We start from the raw sequence: 25,375 nt of genomic DNA, 5'->3' as shown, positions 1-25,375 counted from the left end.
CATGTTTTAATACAAATGCGGCGTTTTGACGCGTTTACATGCGTTTTTTCATGCGTTTGCGTTTTTTAAACGCATGATGAGAAGTGTGTGACAGCTGCCAATCATCAAAATCAACAAGAAAAAACACTATAAACAAAAATAGCTAGGGTTAGGGTTAGGATCCCCAGTAACCCTAGGGACCCTAACCCTACCCCTACCCCTTATCCTAACCCTAACCCTACCCTAAGGGATCCAAACCCTAACCCTACCCCTAATCCTAACCCTACCACTAACCCCAACCCTAACCCTTAGGGTTATGGTTAGAGTTAGGATCCCTAGGGTTAGGGTCCCTTTAGGGTTAGGGTTAGGATCCCTAGGGGTAGGGGTAGGATCCCTTTATCAATTTTATGGTGTGGGGTGGCTTATCAGTGTGTTTTCTTGTTTTTTTAATAGAAACGCATGCGTTTTAAACGCATTCAAACGCATGTGCCTAAAAACGCATGCGTTTACATAGACATCCATACGTTTGCCGAAAAAAAAACGCCGCTAAAAATTACTACATGTTGCATTTCTGCAACACAACGCATGCATACAAAAGACGCATGTGGCGGCAAAACGCATACAAAAAAACGCATGCGTTTTTAATGTTAAGTATAGGAAAAAAAAACGCATGCGTTTTTTGCGCAAAAACGCAGCGTCAAAAAAACGCAAATGTGAAACCAGCCTAATAAAGCATGTAACATAGGACTCACACAAGAATAGGTAATGTATTTCCCAAGTGAATATACATGCTAATCATATCTACTCATACGTAACCTTTATTACACACAACAATGCAGGTATACCATCTTAAAACAACTTGCATCATATGAGTACGATTACATTTACATCTTGATTTAAACCTTTACCTCTAATAATTCATCTTCAGGTTGCAGAATGCCAAGTTTAGCCACGGGACCTTCAGGAGCAATGGTGGATATATAATGGTGACCATCAAAGGAGTCCAGTTCTACGCCCAACCTCATGGTGTGTATTGGCAAAAGCTAGGGATAAAAATATAAAAGATATAATTATCCCCAAAAATCATATACATTGACCAACACTAAAAATGCAACTTCCTGTGAGAACATCAATTTACAGATACTAAATAAAACCTACACTATAACCAACGTCATGTCATAAATTATTGTTTCCTATTTATCACCATTTTTCATCTTTTTTCTATGGAAGTAAACATTTTTATTTATATTAAAAGGGGCTGAAAAAGAGGAATTTTCTGGTACTTACCGTAAAATCTCTTTCTTGGAGCCTTCATTGGGGGACAGATAACCGTGGGTGTATGCTGCTGCTGCTGCTAGGAGGCTGACACTATGCAGAAAAGGAAAAGAACAATAGCTCCTCCCCGGCAATATACACCCACCGACAGGCACTGAGCACCTCAGTTGGTGAAAAAAAACAGTAGGAGAAACAACCATAACTGAAAACACATGAGTACCAACTCAATCAGGACTTTTGTAGGCCCAAACACGGTACCAGGAACGAATAACCAGGAAGGGTGCTGTGTCCCCCAATGAAGGCTCCAAGAAAGAGATTTTACGGTAAGTACCAGAAATCCCTCTTTCTTTATCGCTTCATTGGGGGACACAGATAACCGTGGGACATCCAAAAGCAGTCCCAGAAAAAGGTGGGTAGAAAGGCAACGAGAAAAGGGATCAGGTCAGTCGGTGGGCGACTGCCGCCTGCAGTACCTTCCTACCAAAACCTGCATCTGACGAGGTCTGGGTATGAACCCTGTAGAACCTCGTGAACGTATGCAAAGACGACCAGGTTGCAGCCTTGCAAACCTGCAAAGCGGAGGCTTGGTGACGAACAGCCCAGGAAGCACCAACAGCTCTGGTGGAGTGGGCCTGTACCCCAGGAGGGGGCTGTGTCTCTCGAGCACGGTAGGATTCTGTTATAGCAGAACAAACCCAGCAAGAAATTGTGGATTTGGACGCTTGAAGGCCTTTAGGGCGACCCTCAGTAATGACAAACAGAGTCGGATTTGCGAAAATTGGCAGTTCTACAAAGATAGATCCGAACAGCCCTGACAAGGTCAAGTTTGTGAAGACACTTCTCCAAGGGGTGAACAGGAGAAGGGCAAAAAGAAGGAAGAATGATATCCTCATTGATGTGGAAAGTGGAAACCACCTTGGGAAAAAACTAAGAAAGACCATGTCCTGATGAAGAATCAGGAAAGGGGAGCAGCAGGATAATGCTGCCAACTCGGAAACTCTTCTAATTGAAGCGATGGCAATGAGGAAGGCCACCTTCCAGGAAAGAAAGGAAAAGGAGACGTCCTGAAGAAGTTCAAAAGGAATGGTCTGAAGGGCACTGAGAACCAAATTGAGGTCCCAAGGCTCCAGCGGAGGACGAAAAGGAGGAGCAAGATGAGCAACTCCTTGCAGAAAGGTCTTTACTTGAGAGATGAAAGTCAAGTCCCTTTGGAAAAGAATGGACAAGGCGGAAACATGACTCTTTAGGGTACTGAGGGCCAAATCCGAGTCGAGACCTGACTGCAGGAAACCCAGAAAGTCCAGAAAGGAAAAAATCATCGGAAAAACGTCATGTGTCTCACATCACCAGAAGAAAGCCTTCCAGTACCTGTGGTAAATGCGAGAAGAAGCCAGCTTCCTGGATCTGATCATGGTCTGTATGACCTGAGGAGAAAAACCAGACTCCTTCAGAACCGCGGCCTCAACAGCAATGCCGTTAAATGCAGGGACTGAGAAGTCTGGTGAAAGAGTGGGCCCTGTGAGAGAAGATCTGGGCGGTCTGGGAGTCTCCAAGGGGTATCCGCGAGCATGTTGACGAGCTCCGCGTACCAGGGGTGCCTTGGCCAGTCTGGAGCTATGAGTATGACCGGAATTCTCTCTAACTATCTTTTTTACTACCCTTTGGACGAGGGGGAAAACAGGTAAGGAAACAAACTGCGATCATGGGATTACCAGGGAGTCATGGCCGATGGTCATAGGGTCCCGGGATCTGGCCACGAATAGAGGAACCTTGTGGTTCATCCAAGACGCCATAAGGTCGATGTCTGGGGTGCCCCAACGAAGACAAATCTGGTCGAAGACTGAGGGATGGAGAGACCACTCGCCCGCTGCCAGGCAGCTGAGGAAGTCAGCTGCCCAATTTTCGACCCCCGGAATGTGGACGCCTGAAATGGCCTGAACGTGACGTTCCACCCAACGAAGAATCTTTGCTGCTTCTGCCATTACCTGACTGCTGCGCGTTCCCCCCTGGTGGTTTAAGTACGCCACGGCCGTGGCATTGTCTGACTGGATGCGGACGGGACGACCCGCCAGGAGTGATTGCCAGTCGAGTAGGGCAAGGAAGATTGCTCTGATCTCCAGTAAGTTGATGGGAAGAAGAGCCTCCTGGGGGGTCCAGCGACCCTGCGCTGTGAGATGTCGGACAACCGCTCTCCAACCGAACAGGCTGGCATCTGTGGTGAGGACCTGTGTTATGAAAGGTAATTCAGTACCACAATGGACATAGAGGTCAGCGCACATACAGTGACCTGGCAATAACCCAAAAAACAAGAACGAGCTCTGAGACGTGGGAACTCTGTTGACCGCAATCCCTAATCCTCTCAAACCACACTAAAGGCAGCCGTGGATTGCGCCTAACGCTCCCTATGCAACTCGGCACGGCCTGAGAAACTAGCTAGCCTGAAGATAGAAAATAAGCCTACCTTGCCTCAGAGAAATACCCCAAAGGAAAAGGCAGCCCCCACATATAATGACTGAGTTAAGATGAAAAGACAAACGTAGAGATGAAATAGATTTAGCAAAGTGAGGCCCAACTTCCTGAACAGAGCGAGGATAGGAAAGGTAACTTTGCGGTCAACACAAAACCCTACAAAAACCACGCAAAGGGGGCAAAAAGACCCTCCGTACCGAACTAACGGCACGGAGGTACACCCTCTGCGTCCCAGAGCTTCCAGCAAGCAGAAAAAAACAAATTGACAAGCTGGACAGAAAAAAACAGCAAACAAATAGCAAAGAGGAACTTAGCTATGCAGAGCAGCAGGCCACAGGAACGATCCAGGAGGAAACAGGTCCAATACTAGAACATTGACTGGAGGCCAGGATCAAAGCACTAGGTGGAATTAAATAGAGCAGCACCTAACGACTTCACCACATCACCTGAGGAAGGAAACTCAGAAGCCGCAGTACCACCTTCCTCCACCAACGGAAGCTCACAGAGAGAACCAGCCGAAGTACCACTTGTGACCACAGGAGGGAGCTCTGCCACAGAATTCACAACAGACCTGCCACTGAAGCGGAAGGAAAGACCTCCCTCTGAGGAGCGATGAAGACAGGGTCCACCAGGTCAGGTACTGCCGAACTTGCCGAGGCAGACAAACAGGGCGGTCCAGTGAGGTCGTGGATCTGTTCCAAGTGGAGAGAAGAAACAGTTGTAGGGGACGGTGTGGAATTGGGCAAAGGGAACGGCCTCCATGGGGGCAACAATCTTTCCCAGGACTGCCATGCAGAACCGAAGTAAGCAAGGAGCTGGGTGTTTGAGATATCGGGCTGCCTTGCGGAGACCGGAGAACTTGTCCTGCGGGAGGAAGACCCGAGCCAAGTCCCTATCGAATTCCATACCCAAGAAGGACAGGCTCTGGGATGGAATCAGAGAGGACTTGTCCTGGTTTATGATCCAGCCGAGGAGAGTCAGAGTGTCCAGAGAGATCTGGAGACTTCGCGCACAGTCTCGATAAGATGAACCCTTGATCAAAAGATAGTCCAAGTAGGGGATGAAGAGTATCCTCCTGGAAAGAAGGATGGCCATGAACGCCGCCATGATCTTGGTGAAGACCCTGGGGTCCGACGCCAGGCCAAACGGGAGGGTCGTGAATTGGTAGTGCTCTTCCTGGATAGCAAACCGAAGGTACCTCTGGTGCCGTACGCAGATAGGAACATGAAGGTACGCATCTTGAATGTCCACAGAGCACAGGAACTCCCCGGGCTCCATGGCGGCAATCACAGACCGCAAGGACTCCATCCTGAAGTGGCGGAGTCGAACATGGTGGTTCAAAAACTTGAGATCCAGAATTGGGTGAAGGGAACTGTCCTTCTTGGGGACTACAAAGAGGTTTGACTAGAACCCCGAAAAACGCTCGTTTGAAGGGACAGGGACGACTACGCCAGCTGCGACCAGGGAAGAGACGGCCTGAAGAAAATCGGGCAGTTGGGACGGTTGCTTTGGTGGACGAGAGAGGAAGAAACAATTTTCTGGAAGGGAAGAAAATTCGATCTTGTATCATATCATATCATTCCAGGTGGGGGCGACCCGTCACTTGGAACAAAATCTATCAGAACGGGAGCCAGAGGACCTGAAAGGTTGGCTCTTAGTTCTCCATCTGGGGGCTGGCTTGTAAGAGGGTCTCCTCTGCTCACCTGAAGCGGAGGGTCGCTCCTGCTGAGAAGAGGAGTCAGAGGTTGGCGGAAGTGCCTAAAAGGCCTAGGGGCCTTTTTTTGGAGAAACGTCTTGGTCTAGACTGAGGGAGGGAAGTACTTTTTCCTCCCTTGGCATCAGAAATGATCTGGTCTAACCGAGAGCTAAAGAGTCTGGAACCCTGAAAGGCTAGGTTGGTGAGAGACTTCTTAGAAGTTGTATCTGCGCTCCATACTTTGAGCCAAAGAATGCGACGTATAGCAATGATGTTGCTACTTGCCCTTGCAGAGCAGGCCGCTGCATCCAAGGAGGCAGCCAAAACGTATTTGCCCGCGTGGCCAATCTGGTCCGCCAAATCAGCCAGTTCCTGTGGGGAAGCAGAAGCCAAAATGCCTCATCGAAGAATCTTGGCCCAGGCGGAAATGGCCTTTGCCACCCAGGTGGAGGCGAAACTGGGGCAGAGGGAAGCACCTGCTGCCTCAAAAGCTGACTTGGCTAGAGTCACAATTTGTTTGTCCGTAGCGACTTTAAGAGACACACCGTCTGGTAAGGACAGGACCGTCGTGGATGTAAGACGGAAAACCGGCGGGTCCACCTTTGGAGATTCTGCCCATTTGGCAAGAAGGTCGGCACTAAAAAGGTATAATACGTCCAGGTGTTTTCTACCTGGGAAGCGCTTCTCAGGATGCTCCCAGTGCTTAGACAGCGTAGACAAATTCCTTGTGATTGGGAAAGGAGCGAGAAGGATGCTTGACCCGTTTGAAGGAGACAAACAGGACGAGGTTACTTCACAGGATCTTTCTAAGTTTAAAGGTACCTTCACACTCAGCAACTTTACAACGAGAACGACAACGATCGGTGACGTTGCAGCGTCCTGGATAGCGATCTCGTTGTGTTTGACACGCAGCAGCGATCTGGATCCCGCTGTGCCATCGCTGGTCGGAGCTAGAAGTCCTGAACTTTATTTGTTCGTCAGGTCGGCGTGTATCGTCGTGTTTGACAGCAAAAACAACGATGCCAGCAATGTTTTACATGGAGCTAACAACCAGCTACAACGATAAGTGAGTCGCCGTTACGTCACAGGATCGCTCCTGCATCGTTCTGGAGCTGTGTTTGACGTCTCTACAGCGACCTAAGCAGCGACGCTGCAGCGATCGGCTCGTTGTCTATATCGCTGCAGCGTCGCTGAGTGTGACGGTACCTTTAGAGTTTGAGAGATAGCCAAGATAAGACTATCTACAATAGCCTGCATGCCAGACGTCTGGTCTGAGTCAGAGTCAGACCCAGAAAGGGAATCTATGTCCGACCCAAAGTCCTCCTCCGAAGAGGGGAATTGGGAAGAGGTGAACAGCTTGGGAACTGCTGAGGGACCCATAGAGCTGGAAGAGGAGCCAGACAGAGACCTCTTTGTAGAACGGCCGGCCATAGCGTTCTTCTGAGGGTCAATAACAAGTGCGTGCGACTCGCCATGAGAGACGGTCGGAGCACTGGTGGCTGTAGATAGATGCGGAAGTCGTTCAAGCGCCTGGACCAGAGATTGGGATATTTTAGTCAAGTCAGAGCCTGACTGAGACATAGCAACAGCCCACTCTGGGGGAGGGGGAGTGCACTCATCCCAAGATTCGGAAGCTTCCTGGGGGGAGAAGACATGGTAGGCGGACTGCAGGATTGGCAGAAGGGTGACGACTGACCTGCTGACCACTTTTTCTTGCAGCGTGAGCAAGCGTAATGAATGATGGTGGGTTTGGAAACAGAAGCCCCAATGGAGTTGGACATATGTAGGCTGTGAGCTTATAGTAAGAAAAAAAGGTTGTAAAGCTCTGCCTGTGTAAGTCTAAACACTGCAGCGCTGCCTCCGGAGTATGAAATACTGCAGGGGAGGGGGGTTGCTAGGGTACGGATGAAAGCCTACCGTACCGGAAGAAAAGAACTGCAGCCGAGCTGGTATCTGTGCCCCCCGAGTGGAGTGGTGTCCGGATAGGAAGCAGAATCCAAGATGGAGGAGGAATAGAGGCCTCGTGGGGAAAGGGGGGGGGGGGGGGAGAGTGGTTGAGCGCACAGCCAATGACAGGGAAGGGAGAAACCCCTGATAGGTCCAGCGGCGGAAGGGGGCGTGTGAGCCGTATTAAAATATCGCTGGGCGCCAAGAAAGCTCGGGCAATTAGGAGGTGTGGCCGACTGGCCCGAAGTGAGGGAAAGTGAAAGTAAAAAAAAAAAAAAAAGAAGAGGGAGCTGCGGCGCTGAATGGAGGCAAGTGCGATGTGGGTGACACCTAACTGCTCGCTCAGCCGCTAATAGTGGGAAGGCAGAGTGAATTAACACCCTGATTCCCTAAAAGTTTAATCTGAAAAACAAAATAAATAATTAGAAAAACACAACAAACCTGCGAAGGCAAAAAATGATTAGCTGCGAATCTGGGAGATCTAGGTCCGCCTCTTACAGACACCAAGCACAAACTGAGGTGCTCAGTGCCTGTCGGGGGTGTATACTGCCGGGGAGGGGCTATTGTTCTTTTCCTTTTCTGCATAGTGTCAGCCTCCTAGCAGCAGCATACACCCCACGGTTATCGGTGTCCCCCAATGAAGCGATAAAGAAATCACGGTTACCTAGTCCTGTTCACACAGCTGATGGTTTGTTCCAATGTATCAGAGATGGCAGGAGCTTTCAGCTTGATGCTGTGCAAGCAGGACAGGCTTTCAGGCTCATGGTAAATAAGAATTATTTTATTGATTAACAACAATTAGTTAAGACTAGCCATGAAATTCCATAAGAAAGAGTCTAGCAAGTGGCACAAAATATTGTGACTTTTTTTTTTCCACAGCTGGAAGTACACAATGTACAGAGTCAGAGCAGCTCTGCTTCATACACGGAGTAATGGCTGTTACCAGGTCCTGCAACTCCGCTCCTATTGAAGTAAACGTGTTCTGAGCTGCAGTAGCAGAATTGGCCACTACACGGTGTACGGAGCTGTGATGTCCGAGGCTCCATACACATGCAGCGCCCCAGAGACCTGGTCGTTGCCATGGTGTCGCTCTGCCACTAAGGGGAGTGATGGCACGTCTGATGGCACTAAAGGAGTTCATCTGACCAGGTATCACCAGCACACATTACACTTCACACTCCGGCCACTAGGGGGAGCTAAAAGTTTTATTTACTAGGCCACTCCTCACACTGGTAAAACTAGGGGTTGGATATGAAGTTACACAGAAGCGGACTGGGTTTTGTCCAGGCAACATCCCGTGGCAGGGGGTGTTGCGGGGAAGATTCAGGGGAGTCCCTGTCAGGCGTGGGAACCTGGCAGGTACCTAGTGACCAGAACAGAACGTTACAGAACCGCGCCTGCACCACCCGCGGCGGCATCCAAAGAAAGGACACGAAGCGAAGGATATTGTGGACAGTGAGAAACGAGATCAAGCACAAGGAGAGCCAGTAGGAATCGTGCCCGGAGAATGGCAACATCCTACTGAGGCGCGTAGCCGGTGGCCGGAACACCGAGGAAGTAACTGACTCTATGCCTTACTTCAAACTCCCCAGGACAGTTAATTATAGGTTGGCTGTCTACCATACATCACCTAAGCAGACATAGGGGGCAACGCGTGGAGAGGGGGGTCTCTAGGGTCCCGGAAGAACTCCGAGCCATAACATACCTGGGGGACGGAGAACTAGAAAGAACTGGAACGAATTAGAAAGAACGAGAATAGAAGTTGTGAGGACTATCCCGAATGCTCAGCAGGGTAGCACTACAACACACAGGCGCTAGTGGTAGGCAACGATTTCCACCTGCAAAGGGAACTCTGGATGTGCCTTCGGACCGGCCGGTCTCAGACAGCCCTGTTGACCGTGCTCTGGATTGAGGATCCTAAAGTCTTCAGTAAAGAAGTAAAGAGACTGCAACCTTGTGTCCTCGTTATTGACTGCACCTCACACCATCGCCATCTACATTATCGGGAAGCCCTGGGGACATACTTCACCTGTGGGAAGGTATACCATCCAGCTGCCATCACATCACCCCAGTGGACCCCAAGCAGCGTCGGTCACCCTGACCGAACACCACAGGTGGCGTCACGAAGCATTAGCTGATTTTCATCATCCCTTTTATTGGACGCCCCTTAGCAGGGTCACGGACAGGGTCCAGCCATTGTGACATCCCCAGAACTGAGCCAGAGAGGACCGGTACCGAGAAACCTGTGGCCCTGTGTCTGGGGGCGCTCCACACACTGTTGGCACCCAGCTGCTGTCAGACCTGCAAACAGCTGATCAGTGGTGCCGGACTCCCACCCATCTAATATTCATGACTTATCCTCCGAACTCATCAATATCCAAGTCCTAAACAATCCTTTTAATCACATGTAAAAAAAAAAAAAAAAGTGAAATGTTTCCATATAACAAAAAAAAAAAAAAAAAAAATCGTACAGATTCTTCACATTGGGTAAGTAATGAAGCCGGTTATTTGAAAGTGAAGTCCTGACCTTGGAATATTTCTGCAGCTCTTCATCATCCTCAATCTTGGTATTCAGATCAACCACCTGCACATTCACAAAGAGAAACAATGTAATTATATAAATGACTTCATTCCTAGACATTAAGACAAACATCTTTGAAAGTTAACTTCACAAATACTGGAATACCCCTTCATCTCTTTTGCTGCTATAATTATCACATTTAGGACATGAATAACAGGATTTTTGGTTGCTTACCGTAAAATCTGTTTCTCGGAGCCTTCATTGGGGGACACAGGAACCATGGGTGTATGCTGCTGCCACTAGGAGGCTGACACTATGCAAATAAAAAAGTTAGCTCCTCCTCTGCAGTATACACCCTACCGACAGGAAGTAGGATATTCAGTTAGTGAGAAAGCAGTAGGAGAAGTAACGTGTAAAAGAGAAAGAATAATAATAATATAATAATAATAAACTTTATCTACATAGCGCCAACAAATTCCACGGCGCTCCATAGATTAACAGTTTCAAACACTCAAAGAGTGTTCAAACAACTCAAAAGTATACAGTAAACAGAGCTGTTCAACTTGGGAGGGTGCTGTGTCCCCCAATGAAGGCTCCGAGAAACAGATTTTACGGTAAGCAACCAAAAATCCTGTTTTCTCTATCGCCTTTCATTGGGGGACACAGGAACCATGGGACGTCCCAAAGCAGTCCCTGGGGTGGGAAAAACATACTTCCATCAGGTCCAAGGACTCACCACTGCCGCCTGCAGGATCCTTCTGCCCAGGCTGGAGTCTGCCGTAGTTCGGCGAAAACATGTGGATGGAAGACCAGGTTGCCGCTTTGCAAAGCTGTCGGCGAAAGCCCTGTGACGTACCGCACTGGAAGCGCCGACTGCCCGGGTAGAGTGAGCCTTTATCTCAGGAGGGGGCACTCTGTTCTTGACCCGGTAAGCTCCCAAAATTGCCGTTCTAATCGAGCGAGCAATAGTCGCCTTGGAAGCCGGCAGGCCTCTACGCACGCCATCAAGGATGGCGAACAGAGAATCCATCTTTCGGAAAGCGGCCGTGCTAGCCAGGGAGAAACTCACTGCCCTGACGAGGTCCAGCCTGTTCCACTATCGCTCCAGAGGATGATTCGGAGCTGGACAAAGGAAGGTAGAACGATGTCCTCGTTGAGGTGGAAAGATGAAAACCACCTCGTGAAATGAAGGAAGGCGGAGGCCTGGGACCACCTTGTCCTTGTGGAAAATCAAGAAAGGAGGTCGGCAAGAAATGGCCGCCAACTCAAAAACGCGGCGGATCGAAGCGATGGACCTGAGAAAAGCCACCTTCCGAGATAGAACTGACAGGGAAAAACTCCCTGAGAGGCTCAAAGGGGAAACCCCTAAGAACAACCAACACAACCTTTAAATCCCATGAATCCACAGAGGCCCTGTACGGAGGGACAGCGTGGGCTACTCCTTGAAGGAAGGTCTTAACCTGTGGCTGAGAAGATAATGTCTTCTTAAAGGGAAGAAGAGCGCAGGAACCTGGCCCTTTAGGGAATTGAGAGTGAAGCCCGAATCCAGTCCTGCCTGAAGGAAAACCAAATGGAAGGCAGGGAAAAGGACATAGGTGAAAAGCGGTTGGGCTTGCATGAACGAAAGTCTTCCGGGTACGATAGTAGAACCTGGAAGACAACGAAGGCTTCCTAGCCTGGATTGTAGTGTGACTCGACCGGGACGAAAGGCCAGACGCTCTTATAACTGTGGAGTCCACAGCCATGCCGTAAACTGAGCGACCGATAATTCGGGTGGCAGATCAGACCCTGGAGGCCAAAGCGTAGACGCCCACGCGGGAGGGTCACGAGATCTGGAGACGAACCAAAGGAACCTTCCTGTTCCTTCGGGACGCAGAGAGGTCCACGTCCGGAGTCCCCCATCGAAGACAAATCTGATGGAAGACCTCCTGATGCAAGGACCATAACCCTGCCGCGAGACCCTCGCAGCTGCAGAAGTCGGCGGCCCAATTGTCCGTGCCGGGGATATGCACCGTGGATATCACCAGAACCATTGCCTCTGCCCAGAGGAGGATCTTGGATACCTCGGCCAAGGAGCTCCGAGTCCCCCCTTTATGACTGACATATGCCACCTCCATGGCATTGTAGACCCCTGAGAATCCTTCCCTAGTGACGAGGGAAGAGAAAGATGGCCCGAAGCTCGAGGATGTTGATCTGCGGAAGAGACTCCTGCGCCGACCAACGACCCCAAGCAGTCAGATGGCGAAACACAGCGCCCCAGCCAAGCAGGCTGGCGTCCGTCGTCACCACTTGCCAAAGAACTGGAAGGAAGGACATGCCCTGGGAGATGAGAGGTGACGTCAGCCACCAGCTGAGGGACCCTTGACTCGGGAAGAGAGTCGGATAGGACGATCCAGGGACAAGACAGCACTGTCCCACTGTGACAGAATGGCCTGCTAAAGAGGTTGAGAGTGAAATTGGGCAAAGGGGATTGCTTCGAACGTCACTACCATCCTGCCCAGAAACTTCATGGGCGATCAGAAGAAGGGAAGCCGAGGACCCTAAAGCAAGGGTACATCCCGACGAAGGATGGATCTCTTGTCCTCGGGAAGGAAGACTTTGGTCTGACGAGTGTCGAAGAGCATGCCCCGAAAAATGAGGCGCTGGGAAGCAACAAGACAGGATTTCTTCATGTTGACAAGCCACCCGAAGCGGACTAGGGTGTAGAGGACGATGGACAGGCTCTGGTGAGCCTGAGAAAAAGGGGGACGGAGCCTAGAAGAGGATGTCGCCGAGGTACAGAAAAAAATAATAAGCCTCTGACCATCAAGATGGCTATCAGCGCCGCCATGGTCTTCGTGCAAACCCTGGAAGCGGTTGCGAGAACGAACGGCAGGGTGAAGAACTGAAAATGGTCCTGGAGCACCACAAAGCACAGGAATCTGTGATGTCCCGGGAAAATCGAGACATGAAGGTAGGCGTCCTGAATTTCTATGGAACACAAAAGTTCTCGAACCTCCATGGAAGCAATTACTGAACGATGGGAATCCATCCTTAAGAGTCTCAGACAAACTCTCCAGTTCAGCAATTTGAGATCCAGAATGGGACGAAACTTGCCCTTTTTTTTTTTTTTTTTTTATTATTCTTTTCTTCTTTCAGTACCACAAAAGATTGGAATAGCAACCAGTGAACCGTTCTTTTTCTGGGACGGGAACTATTACTCCGGCTTTGAGGAGAGAAGCGGTGGCTGCGAAGAAGACCCGGAACTAGAACGGGGACTCTTGGGGTCGGGATCCGAAGAAACGATCCCCGAGTTGTGAAACGAACTCTATTTTGTATCCCGAGGATACAACTTCCCTGACCCATGCGTCCTCTGCTGAGGGGATCCAGACATCCCTGAAGAAGGGAAAACCGCCCATCCTGGGAAGTGGGCTGGCGTCTTGCTGTGAGTCATGCCGAGGTGGATCCTCCAGTCCTAGCCCTGGAGGATCTACCCTGGGAGTAGCGGGAGCGCCAGGAAGGCGTGTGGTCTAAAGGAAACAGTCTTCTACTCTTGACGTGCCTGTGGCCTCTGTTGCTGCGGGGAAAAGGAGTTTGACGCCACGAAGCGACGTAAAGGCCGAAAGGACCGAAATTGCCATCTAGGAAGGGGGCGACGAGGTGTAGACTTGTGCCCCCCGGTAGCGTCCTAATGATTTGGCCCAACTTAGAACCAAAGCGACGTGAACACTGAAAAAGGCAGGCTGGTAAGGGACTTTTTGAAGACAAATCCGCCTGTCAGGCCTTGAGCCAAACGGACTGACGGATGGCAACGGCATTGCTGGACACCTGAGCCGCAAAAGACGCGGCATCCAGGGAAGCGGAGACCAAGTATTCACCCGCATGAGAAAACTGGTTGGCAAGCTCCGCCAGCTGTCCAGGAGGGCCCCGTCCAGAATGCTCCGACGGAGTTGTGTGACCTTTGGATATGGATAATGAAACCCAAGTATAAGCAATGGCCGGGCAAAAATAGACGCAGCCGATTCGAAAGCTGAGCTCGCAAAGGATTCTATGACTCTATAGTTAGAATCTTTCAGAGATGCTCCGCCAGATAGCGGGAGGACCGTGTTGGAGGACAGAGTCCAATAAGCGGTGAGCTCCAGAGAAAAGGGATATAAAAAACGCCAAGGCGCTTTCCTCTCTGAAAGCGGCTGGTCGGATTCTCTTTTTCTCTCGTCAGGGCCTTCTCGAATTCAGGGTGAGAAGCGAAGACCTTGGAAGGTGGCTTCGACCGTCTAAACGAAACCGCCTGATCCGCGCGTTCCGTAGAGGGATCTTTGATGCCACGGGTCTGGTTGATTGCTCCAATGAGGCTCTGAACCATATCCCTCATGTTAGCGATTTGGTCAGAATGCAGCTCCAAAACGTCCCTCTGAAGGTGCGTCCGAAAACGCCTCGCCTGACTCGGGAGAGGATCGGGAAGAAGCTGACCTCTGAAATGGGCCGTGAGGCGAGATGGAACGGGAAGAGGAGTCGCAATGGCGCTCCGGTCTGGACCTCTTTAAGGCCTATCCTGGTAGGCTCAGACGGGGCTACTTGTGACCCGCTGGCTACTGCGGAGGTCTGCCAGGACAATCTATCCAGAACGGACACCGGGGTCTGGGATACCCTGGTGAGATCCGCCACAGATTGAGACAGAGCGGAAGCCCACACTGGGATAGGGTCCTCACTCTCTCGGGGCAGAGGGGGGGGGAGCCCAGAACGATGTGGGATCGCTGCAGTCCTGACAGGTGGGAGAGGACTGACCTAAGGGGAACCTGCCCTTACAGGAGAGCACAAAAGGTGCCTGACTAAAGCAGAGGAAGGGTATTGGTCTGCAGTGCAGAGCTACTCACGGAAGATGTCCTGTGGATAGCTTCGGCTGTAGGAGGAGGTCGGCAGGGAAGGCAGGTCCTGTAAGAAATCACCGCTGGGTCCACACGCCGGGAGTGGTGTAAGGCCCCGCACTCTGAAGTCCGCAGCATGAGCCAAGAAGCGCCGAAAGCAGCCGGCGCTGAAGCTGCATGATTGAGAGTACAAAGATGGCGCCGGCCGCAGTCTGTGCTGAGGCCAAGAGGAGTGGGCGGGGCTAAGCGCCGGAGAGGAGAGAGGGGAAGACGCGGGAGAAAAGCCCGCCGGAAAGAGGACGGGGGCGGAGCCATAACGCCGCACTAGGCCCCGACCGAAGCCGGGGCCTAAATTAGCTCCCGGTGGCCGTCGGGAATGGAAGCCGCGGCGTGGAGGCCCCGCAAGGCTAGCCCACCCGACGGAGAGAGCGGGGGCTAGAGTCACTGCGGCGCGGTCTGTGCCTAGGCCAGGGAGTGGCTGGGGCAAAGCGCCAGAGAGAAGGGGGAAAACGCGGGAGAAAGACCCGCCGGAAAGAGGATGGGGGCGGGGCCGAAACGCCGCACTAGGCCCCGACAGAAGCCGGGGCCTAAATTAGCCCCCGGTGGCCGGCGGAAAAGGTCCAGGCCCCGACCGAAGCCGGGCCTGGATTAGAGCCTGGTGACCGCTGTGGGGGAGAGACGCCGTGGAAACCTTACAAGGCCCCGGCGCTACCGCCGCAATGAACCCCTTCTCTGGTGGACCCATGTGCCGCACAAGGGAAGCTGAAGAGAGATCCAGGGTGAGGTAAGAGCCCTGGACCCCAAACTGTGGGACACAGTGACTTCCCCATAAAACAACCCCTGAGCCCCACTCTTAGATTGCTAGACAGGGGAGAAAATACTCACCTTTCTTCATCTGTATACTTACCCTTGAATGATCTGGGATGGTATGGGGAAAATACTCACCTCAAACCTCCCACGCCGGTACTAACCTGAAGAGGAATGAGACGTCCAGGAGCTGATGGACGTCCTTGTCTCCGCAACCGACAGGCTCTGGTGGGCGAGTGGGTGGGGGACGGAGCCAGGACCGGACTTCTGAGCACGCTTGTGTGCTAGGATCTTGGTCCTGGAGAGGGATCTATGAGGATACGGGGTGGCAGTACACGCCGTACTCATAGTCCGTATTGTGGGACTACAGGTGTGACTGTTCACCCTGTATCCCTCCGGAAAACCTGAAAAGAAAATGACGTACATTGAGGTAGATAAGGGTCTAATGAAAGACCCGTGTCCACCTCCTACTGACACTAAGCTAAACTGAATATCCTACTTCCTGTCGGTAGGGTGTATACTGCAGAGGAGGAGCTAACTTTTTTATTTGCATAGTGTCAGCCTCCTAGTGGCAGCAGCATACACCCATGGTTCCTGTGTCCCCCAATGAAAGGCGATAGAGAAATATAAATTCTTTATCATCCCTGACACCCATATACTTTCTCAGACACCCGGCACATGGATGAAACGCTACCCAGCACTTCCAAGTTCCAGCAGTTTTGCAAGAGTTCTTTCTAGTTAGAGACTTAATCCAGTCTCGTGTCACTAGTTGCAGAGCTGCAGTGATGTCCTCACATTTATCGGGGCTCTGAACATACCAATACTTGATAATCAGGTCCAAGATGTTTCTCCCAATTTGACTTTAATGCTTCAGCCTCTGGAGAAGGGGACGATTCTGGGAAGAAAGTGATGATTGTTTATTGTAGATGGAGTATGGTCAGGACATAAGGCTAAAAGGCAAATAAATCTAAACCATCTTCATTATTATTCCTGCAAATGTTCATGTCACACACAAGAATTACACAAAGGCCATTCAAGACACGAGTCACTGTGAGCCATCAGAGTGGAATATATGATGGTAATGGTGAAAAAATAACCATCTCTGTATCCTACTAAAATAAACATGCTGTGTGTCTTACCATAGTTATTCAACTACTACAGGTACATCCCATATTACACTCCAGAGCTGCACTCACTATTCTGCTGGTGCAGTCACTGTGTACATACATTACATTACTGATCCTGAGTTACATCCTGTATTATACTCCAGAGCTGCACTCACTATTCTGCTGGTGCAGTCACTGTGTACATACATTACATTACTGATCCTGTACTGATCCTGATTTATCTCCTGCAGTATACTCCAGAACTGTACTCCCTAGTCTTCTGGTGGAGTCACTGTACACACTGCACATACATTACTGATCATTACAAGATCAGTAATGTAATGTATGTACACAGCGACTGACCCAGCAGAATAGTGAGTGCAGCTCTGGGGTATAATAAAGGAGGTAAGTCAGGAAACATTTGAGTAAAATTCTCACCTGTCATCAATTGATGAAATAAAAGGAAGTGTAAACAGGAATGCACATAAATGCATTTTAAAGGGATCATTTATATAATAATGTTGGGGATGGGGAGGGGGGTAATAACCCGTCTGACATAACATCATTGTCATCGCTCTCCCTATCGATAAGGAGCAATCACAGACATTATTTGAAGGCTTGGCAGGTACAGAGTGTGGTCTGGTTTAATTAGGAGGAGGTAACAGGACACCTGTTATAAGCACCAGTTTTGGGGCAGTCTTCCCTGACATCGCGAGCTTTTCTGCCGCCTGACATGACAGTAATATTGCCTGGGTTGCATAAATAAGACTATCTGACAAGTCTTTATGGAATAGAGCGACTGCCTTGTCCGGCGTTTGACCCCGGCTGGGAGCTTAGTGCACGTCTAATGTTCCTACTTAAGAAATATTTAACTTGGGAAACGCTCCGGACTCCGTAAATGGAAAAAAGAAAAAAAAAAAAAAAAAAAAAAAAAGATTACTTTATCAGCCTTCACTGTGTAACAAGGACAGGGGGCCTCGGAGGATGCTCATTAGCAATGACACATCCCATCTGTGCAGATCCTCTGAACTAAATCAAATATATGCAAACATTTAACAGCCACTGACGGGGCCGTCATGTGGAATGTGCTGCGCAGAGCTGCCGACCATGGGAAGGGGCACATCGTTATGGGAGTGGAAGGAAAAGTGATCAATTGCTTTTTTTCTCCGCTAACTTGACTTGTAACAACTCTTCGCTAAGTTGAAGACACTTTTTTTTCTACAAATGGATCCAGGGCCTACTGAGAACTCTTGGGACCCCATAGCAAAAGTTCTATTTGGACCTAGCAAAAATATATATCTTACAGAAATGGACAGTGGCATGTATGGCAGCACGTAAACAGTTACTGTGCCACTACTGAACCCCATTAGTGTTTTCACCCACTACCACACCTGTCATGGTCCCCATAGAGTACAATGAACCTCAAAATTTCCCTCCTCCACATACAGCATGATATCCCCACTGCAAATTAGCCCCCCACTAGCTTACTATGATGACCTCAGAGTGACTACAGCAAAGTATGATGTCCCCACAGTAACTCTATACAGTATGATAGCCCTTGCAAAGTGTGAAGCGCCCCCACAGTATAATGTCCCCAGTCACTTTCCCACAAACATTAGGACCCAGTCACCATAGTAGGACAGCATGATTCAGTATGATGTCCCTACATGCAGTATGATGGTCCCATAGCCCAGCACCCCTATACACAGTATGATGGTCCCATAGCCCAGCACCCCTATACACAGTATGATGGACCCATAGCCCAGCACCCCTATACACAGTATGATGGACCCATAGCCCAGCACCCCTATACACAGTATGATGGTCCCATAGCCCAGCACCCCTATACACGGTATGATGGTCCCATAGCCCAGCACCCCTATACACAGTATGATGGTCCCATAGCCCAGCACCCCTATACACAGTATGATGGTTCCATAGCGAAGAACCACAATACACAGTATGATGGTCCCATAGCCAAGAACCCCTAAACATAGTATGATGGTCCATAGCCCAGCATCTCTAAACAAAGTAAGATGACTCCACAACAGTATGATGGCTCCTCGGTCCCCCCCCCCATTATACAGTATGATGAACCCATAGCCTCTCCACCCATATACACACTATGATGGCTCCATAACCACCCGTATAAAACAATATTAATGCCACCTTAGCCCAGCACCCATATACACATTATGAAGGTCTTATAGCCCAGCACCTTTATGCACAGTATGATGGCTCTATAACCCCCCACAAACAGTATGATGGCCCCTTAGCCCCAATATATAGTATGATGGCTCTATAACCCCCCATAAACAGTATGATGGCCCCTTAGCCCCAATATATAGTATGATGGCTCCACAACAGTATGATGGCCCCTTAGTCCCCCAATACATAGTATGATGGCCCCATAGCCCCTCCACCCATAAACACACTATGATGGCTCCATAACCGCCCATAAACAGTATGATGGCCCCTTAGCCCCAATACACAGTATGATGGTCCCATAGCGGCCCAATACAAAATATGATTGCACTATAGCCCTACTATATAGAGTATGGTGGATCCATAACCACCTAACAACAGTATGATGGCGCCAACAGTCCCGCTATGCACATAATAAGCCCCAACTGAAATCCAGACGCCCCACCTTACCCCTGGTTCACGGGCCCGATAACAGCAGCATGGTCCGCCAATATGGATGGCAAGCCCTTGATCATAGTGGTGGTTTACATGCCTGAACTCTGCTTCATTCAGAAAGGGCTCTACAGCTCCCCAATCATGAGATCAGTGGGAGTCCCTGCAACCGGACCCCAGTAATAAGCAATATTTTCACCTAGCCTATAGATTTTAATTGCAAACTTTTGGGCAAATTTGCAGACATCCTACTTCCCTCTCACTTTCCAGTGTAACTTTACCTGCTTTCAGTTCATTTGTGTAGTTGTCCTCTTGCTCTTTGCTCTCTGCGTTGTACTGGGGACCTTCGAGGACCTCGCTTATTGCACCCCTTGGCGGAACAGCAGGTAACGGAGGTGGAGGCACGGTTGGCAATGCTGGCACATCTACAAACAAAGAGATGCTTTTATTTAGGTTGTATGTGCGGAAGAAGAAACAACTTCTCCAGTCGCAGGAAGGATGCCATTAACAGCGGCACAAAAGCTGCTAGCACACCCAATGCTTCTTGTCTGCGGAGTAACAGGTAAAGATAATTAGCCGAACACACAGCCTGGCACAGTGCGCAGCACCCAGCTAGGAGAGCAGAGTAATGCTGTCTGCAGCACGGCTGCCGGGCACAACAGGGGATGCAATGTGTGGACTGATCACAGAATCATGGCTGACACTAACTAGTAAACCTCTGGTGGTGTGGGGGGGCTGACGACTAGACCGTAATTTACTCCACTTCCCTCACAGCACGACGTCGAAGAGGGGACAAGGTTTGGGGTTTTATTTTTTTTAATACAGCACTCACAAGCTCTGTCCAATTTCCACCAATGACAGCAGCAGGAGGCCCGAGCCGTACAGCAGTCACAGTCACTGTAGTTTCTCACTTTTTTTTTTTTTTTTTTTTTTAGATTTTAGCTGGGGAAATGTAATTTAGATGCAGGATAAAGAGTTAAAGGGGTTTGAGTGTTTTATAAGCTTTCATGACAAAACACTTGATAAAAGTTCTACAACTTTTCTGGCAGACTATCGCTTTTGCTCTTTTTATGCAAAAGTGGTTTTAATAGTGACTTTTACTTGTGCCTTACTCGTTATTAAATTTGTAGCTTTAACGCTGGCGGACACAAACATAAAATGCCCCCGTGCAAGAACATATGGGCCCTTTGCAGCCCAAGAGCACCCAAAAATGAAAAATTGCACTTGCTTCGGGCCATTTAACCTCTTGGGCCCCTGTGTGGTTGTACAGGTTGCACCATTGATATGTCCACAGCTGACTTTTAAGTGAACTTTATTCCACTTCATCTGTCATTTTTTTTTTTTGGGTGGGGGGGGGGGGGGGGGAGGATTAGGTCAGCAATGCATTATGGGACTGGATTTGGCCCAATTCATCATTTGCAATTTTTCTACATTTCACTAAATTATTGGAAAACTGTATTCCAATACCCTACCCAGTCTAATTTTGCATTTTGATCAATCGAACTCTAAGGCATGGTATAATAAGACTTATTATTATTCTTCAGGAACATTTTACCATTAAAACAATGCAAAAATAAATCTCTGAATCTTCAAAAACTGTGCACCCATTTTGACATATTTTGCACATAGCACAAAATCCACCGGTGCAAATACAAATAAAAAAAAAATCACTTAAACTGCAAACCTCATGGTGAATCAGGGCCCTGGGGCTTCAATTCCTGGACATACTCAAGTTTTTCGCTTGCTGTCAGTGAATTAGAACACTCCTTTTTACATTCCCTTGTACACAGCCAGCCCTGCTCTCAGCTGATAAGTGGATACAATTGTATCTAATCTGGACAATGCTCTAGAATCCACACTGATACATTGTGGTAATCAACTAGTGAGACCTGTGTAGCTGCTTCAGCATTTAGCTCACATAGCATTGTCCAAACTTGATACAACTACAGACACTTCTCAGCTGGTTGCAGAACTTATATACAAGTGAATGTAAATAGAAATGCTCTAGTTCACTGACAGCAAGCAGAGATCTAGAAATAGGTGGAACATAAGTGTTTGCTAACGAGCGCCAGTCTAGAACGGAGGCTGTTGCGCTCCTGCTCAGCAGGACTAAATTGTATGGCACACTGTTTCAGTGCTGGAGGATGAGCAATGATTCAGGCTGCCAGTTTATGCCAATAGCACAAATGGGAATATTTTACACTAGTTGTTATTAACATTTCTTCTAATTGGAAAAAAAAAATAAAACCTCTGCGTGGAGAGATGCCAGGAGAAAGCGGGCTGAGTGGCACTTTGCCCCTGGACAGGGTTAGTTGGACCGTCTGGCCAGTGTGGCGCAGCGCTGTAACAACCTCCTGGTTGGTCAGTCCCTGGATGTTCTTCCCGTCAACCTAGAAAATGGAAAGTAAAAAGTTATTCCATAAAATTACTACAAATAATAAAAAAAATCATCATATATTGAAATGATTCACTAAGCAAATAGAAGTCCTACAAGATGCTGCAGGAGTCGCCTCCAACCTGTGGCTCAGCAGCCCCTGCAAAACTAGAACTCCTATCATGCATCGACGGCTTCAGCCAGGGCATGCTGGATGTTCTAATTTGGCAATATCCGAGTAGCCATGGGTTTGGGGAAATGGCTTACTGGACGCTTTACACCAGATCTGAGTCTTGTATGGTCACTTTTTTGTACAACGTCCCTAGAAGCAGAGATCTATTCACAGAAGCAGGTTGGCAGGTCCCCGTCTCTCTACGGGAAGTGGGGGAGGGGCCCGATCTCTGCACCTGCTCTCCTATTTGTAAAACTGCATATAGGAAGAACAGAGGTGGGGTTTTCAGTTCAAGATAGGCAAGCCACTGGACAGAGCAGGTGCAATGCATGGTAGGAAGTTAGTCTAAAGCAGGTCTGGCACCTATAATGCTGGTGGAATGCTGAGAAGGAGGAAATGAGGACTAATCACTGTACAGTATATGGCAATAAGGCAACTTTCTAATATATATTGGGTCTCAATCGTTCAACATTTTCAAAATATCTGCTTGCTGTCAGTGATTGTGAACATTCTTTTGATATCCAGAACCCCTTGCCTAGCCTGATAGTTTGTTACATTGTACCATTGAAGTTAAAATGTATTAGTCCGGAGTCCAAGCTCTTTAAATCACGGGGGATTGTCTAGACTGACAATACTTAAAAACTCTCAGCAGTGAGCATGTACACAAAAATGCTTAGATTCAGTGACGAGGCAGAAATTTTGAAAATGCAGAGAATTGTAATATTTTAGTCACAATTTTTCATTACACAGCGATTGAGGTTGATTAACAAAAAAATTAGAAAACCGAATTGATTTTCAGTCTTCTTGCTTGGATCCTCTGGGAGTCGTTCTGCAGTGCACATGTAAGTAAATAAAAAAAGAAATGGACTAACGGCCACTATCCTGTCGTGAACTTCAATGCATCCGCTTTGGTCGGCGGCACTGCCCGGTATGATACCTTTCACATAAATACCAGAAGAGCCTGGAAAACAAAAGAAAAGAAAAAAAAAAAAAAACTTTATTAATTTCTCTGAGACAAAGCTCAGACATCCCAAACTGACAGCAGAGGGGTTCAGACAGTGCTCATAGGGGTGGATTACACTTGGAAGCGTGCAGACACATGGTCGGACAGATTCCTACTGTGGTTTCACAGGCAGTAAATTGTTATTACTTTGAAGAGTAAAATATGTGACAGTCAGATGGGGACACATCATGGCCAAATACTAAACAGATGACAAATCCTAGTTTACCTGATGCAAAAGAACAAAACTTTATGGAACTACAGAATGTTTTTTTTTTTTTTTTAAATCCTAAAAAGGGGTTGCACATGCACAGCCCCTCGCTCAATCTGACTCTGCTTTTCAGGATTTATTTGAAATTCAAAACTTTGCAAAAACATAAAAAAAGGAAGAAGTAGTCACCATTTTCTGAAACACGGAAACTTCTTAATTTTTGACGATTGCACAGTGTGGAGGTTTTTTTCTAGTGTGCTGCTCTATAGTTTTTATTGATCCCATTTTGGAGTGTATACGACATTTTGATTGCTCATTATTGTATTTTTGGGAGGAAAGTGCTGTGACCAAATCTAAATTTATACAGACGCACACATACGTAGTTATAACCATATGTACAATGATAAACTGAAAAACTTAGACACACAACCTCCATCTATGGAGAACTACAACGAAGGATAAATAATATAATCTGGTTGGAAAGAGGAGTTTATCACTCTATTCACAGATTTGAAATGACGACGAGAACTTGATTGGATACTCCAGGGCTGACCACGGATCTTCTAATTAGAGATAGAATATTTACGATGCTATCCCTTAATTATTAGTCTTTTTTCCCCTTTCTCCCTTTCTACAATTTTTATACTCTCTTATTCTAGAACTGCTCTGAAAATGAAAATTGTCCTCTCTGGAATGCTGGGATTTGGGTTTAGGGTGGGATAGGGAATTGAGGTTGAGATAATTCCATAGTAGAAAACAAAGTATTATGTCATTTATGTTATTTGAAAGATGGAAAATTTGTATTTGGGACTTTTTCAATAAAAATGATTTGATTTAAAAAATAAAAAAAAAGGGCCCAGAAATTCCCAGGATGTTGTTACAGGGCCCCTAACCAAGGGATTACACTAGAGATAGTTTCCAAAATTCACTTTAGCAAATACCCCCCAAAAGAAGAGTTCTTAATATCTGAGAGAGTGGGGTCCTAGTTTAATCTTTCTGATGGCCTCCTTTACGCCCTGCCTGGCCATGATGAGATGAAGTAAAGATTGGTTAAACACGCGAGAAGAGATGTTACATCATGCAATGGCAGAGAGTATGACACACAGCAGGGGATGGATGAAGTGCCGCAAACCTTCAACGGCCCAAAGTATCAGGCAATAATCGACAAGTGAAAACCCTCATACCTGCCCGAGTCTGTGCTCTCTGGTGTGCCACCAAGGGGAAAAGGGAGAAGCAAGAAAAAAAATAAAACACAGGAAATTGTTGAAAAAAAATCTGTGTTTGTGTTAATCAAAAACAAGATGACACCCAACTAGAAAGTAAACAAAAAAAAAGTAGGACCCTATAGACATATGTGGATACTTTATTAGAGCAAAAGGCCTTGTTTTCCTTAAACTGGAAAATAAGTCAAAGTTACTTTCACCATTTTTTTTGTCCGCTACCTCATCCCCACCATTACCCACCCTTTGGATTAATGTGTGGTCCCCATCCAATGATGGAGCTTGCTACAGTCACGCCCATGAGGAGCTTTCAGAGAGGTTTGCCAGCACCTGGAAACTCTTCCATGACTCCCCAGTGGTATTTACCTTGTCCGGGAACCTACTTTGTGTTTTGGGATTGTTGGTAAGTATGCATTACCGGTTGCTAGAGAGTTAACAGGATCCAGTGAATCTTACCTCCGCTGCTCCCTCCTGTGTAGCCAACAACTGTTATTCCAAGGCTCTGCCCTTCTTTTTTGGTGAGGTTAATATCGTATGTATTGTTTTCAGCACCTTCCTGAGAATACAAAAAAAAAAAAAATTGGTCTTGTGGTTAGAAGAGGTCCACCATTTCTTTCTATCTAAAAAGTGTACATAATCAGAGGTCCACCCAATCAGCCCTGTCAACAGGACACACCCCAGAGGAGCAAAAACAAAATAGGGATTTTTGTGTACACACCGTAAAATTCTTTTCTCCGAGTCATTCATTGGGGGACACAGACCGTGGGTGTATGCTGCTGCCACTAGGAGGCTGACACTAAGTGATACAAAGAAAGTTAGCTCCTCCCCTGCAGTATACACCCTCCTGCTGGCTCTCAGCTAACCAGTTCTTGCTTAGTGTCCTTAGGAGGCACACGGACGGGACTGCTATTCAGACCCAAAACTTTCTTATTTTATTTTTACCTTTTACATTTTTGATTTTATCTTTTCTACGGACGAATGGGGCAACGGATCCTTTCAAGGCTCCGATCTCCCCGAAAGCAGTAGGAGATCAATAACAACATATGAGCGTATAGCATGTCATATTATATATGCAAGTATAGCATGTCTGATTATAAAACAAGCATAAGCTAATAAC

The 25,375-nt window shown here is 48.0% G+C and overlaps 1 protein-coding gene across 4 annotated transcripts in view; it reads right to left on the bottom strand.

The window, feature by feature from the left end:
* The window catches only part of PATJ (PATJ crumbs cell polarity complex component), a 240,147-nt gene that overhangs the window by 181,594 nt on the left and 33,178 nt on the right, over nucleotides 1-25,375 (bottom strand). For all 4 annotated transcript variants that reach the window (XM_069738164.1, XM_069738165.1, XM_069738166.1 and 1 more), the window contains exons 9-15: nucleotides 24,715-24,814; nucleotides 22,700-22,788; nucleotides 21,530-21,671; nucleotides 19,563-19,706; nucleotides 16,357-16,433; nucleotides 9,894-9,950; nucleotides 888-1,022 (exon numbers count right to left, since the gene is read on the bottom strand). In XM_069738164.1, the coding sequence (XP_069594265.1) occupies nucleotides 888-1,022; nucleotides 9,894-9,950; nucleotides 16,357-16,433; nucleotides 19,563-19,706; nucleotides 21,530-21,671; nucleotides 22,700-22,788; nucleotides 24,715-24,814 (744 nt within the window). The remainder of the gene's footprint in view (nucleotides 1-887; nucleotides 1,023-9,893; nucleotides 9,951-16,356; nucleotides 16,434-19,562; nucleotides 19,707-21,529; nucleotides 21,672-22,699; nucleotides 22,789-24,714; nucleotides 24,815-25,375) is intronic.

Source organism: Ranitomeya imitator, chromosome 8 (assembly GCF_032444005.1).
Source record: "Ranitomeya imitator isolate aRanImi1 chromosome 8, aRanImi1.pri, whole genome shotgun sequence".
NCBI classification, from domain to species: domain Eukaryota; kingdom Metazoa; phylum Chordata; class Amphibia; order Anura; family Dendrobatidae; genus Ranitomeya; species Ranitomeya imitator.
Note: the sequence above shows the minus strand (reverse complement) of the source record. Positions and strands in the feature narration are given on the sequence as shown.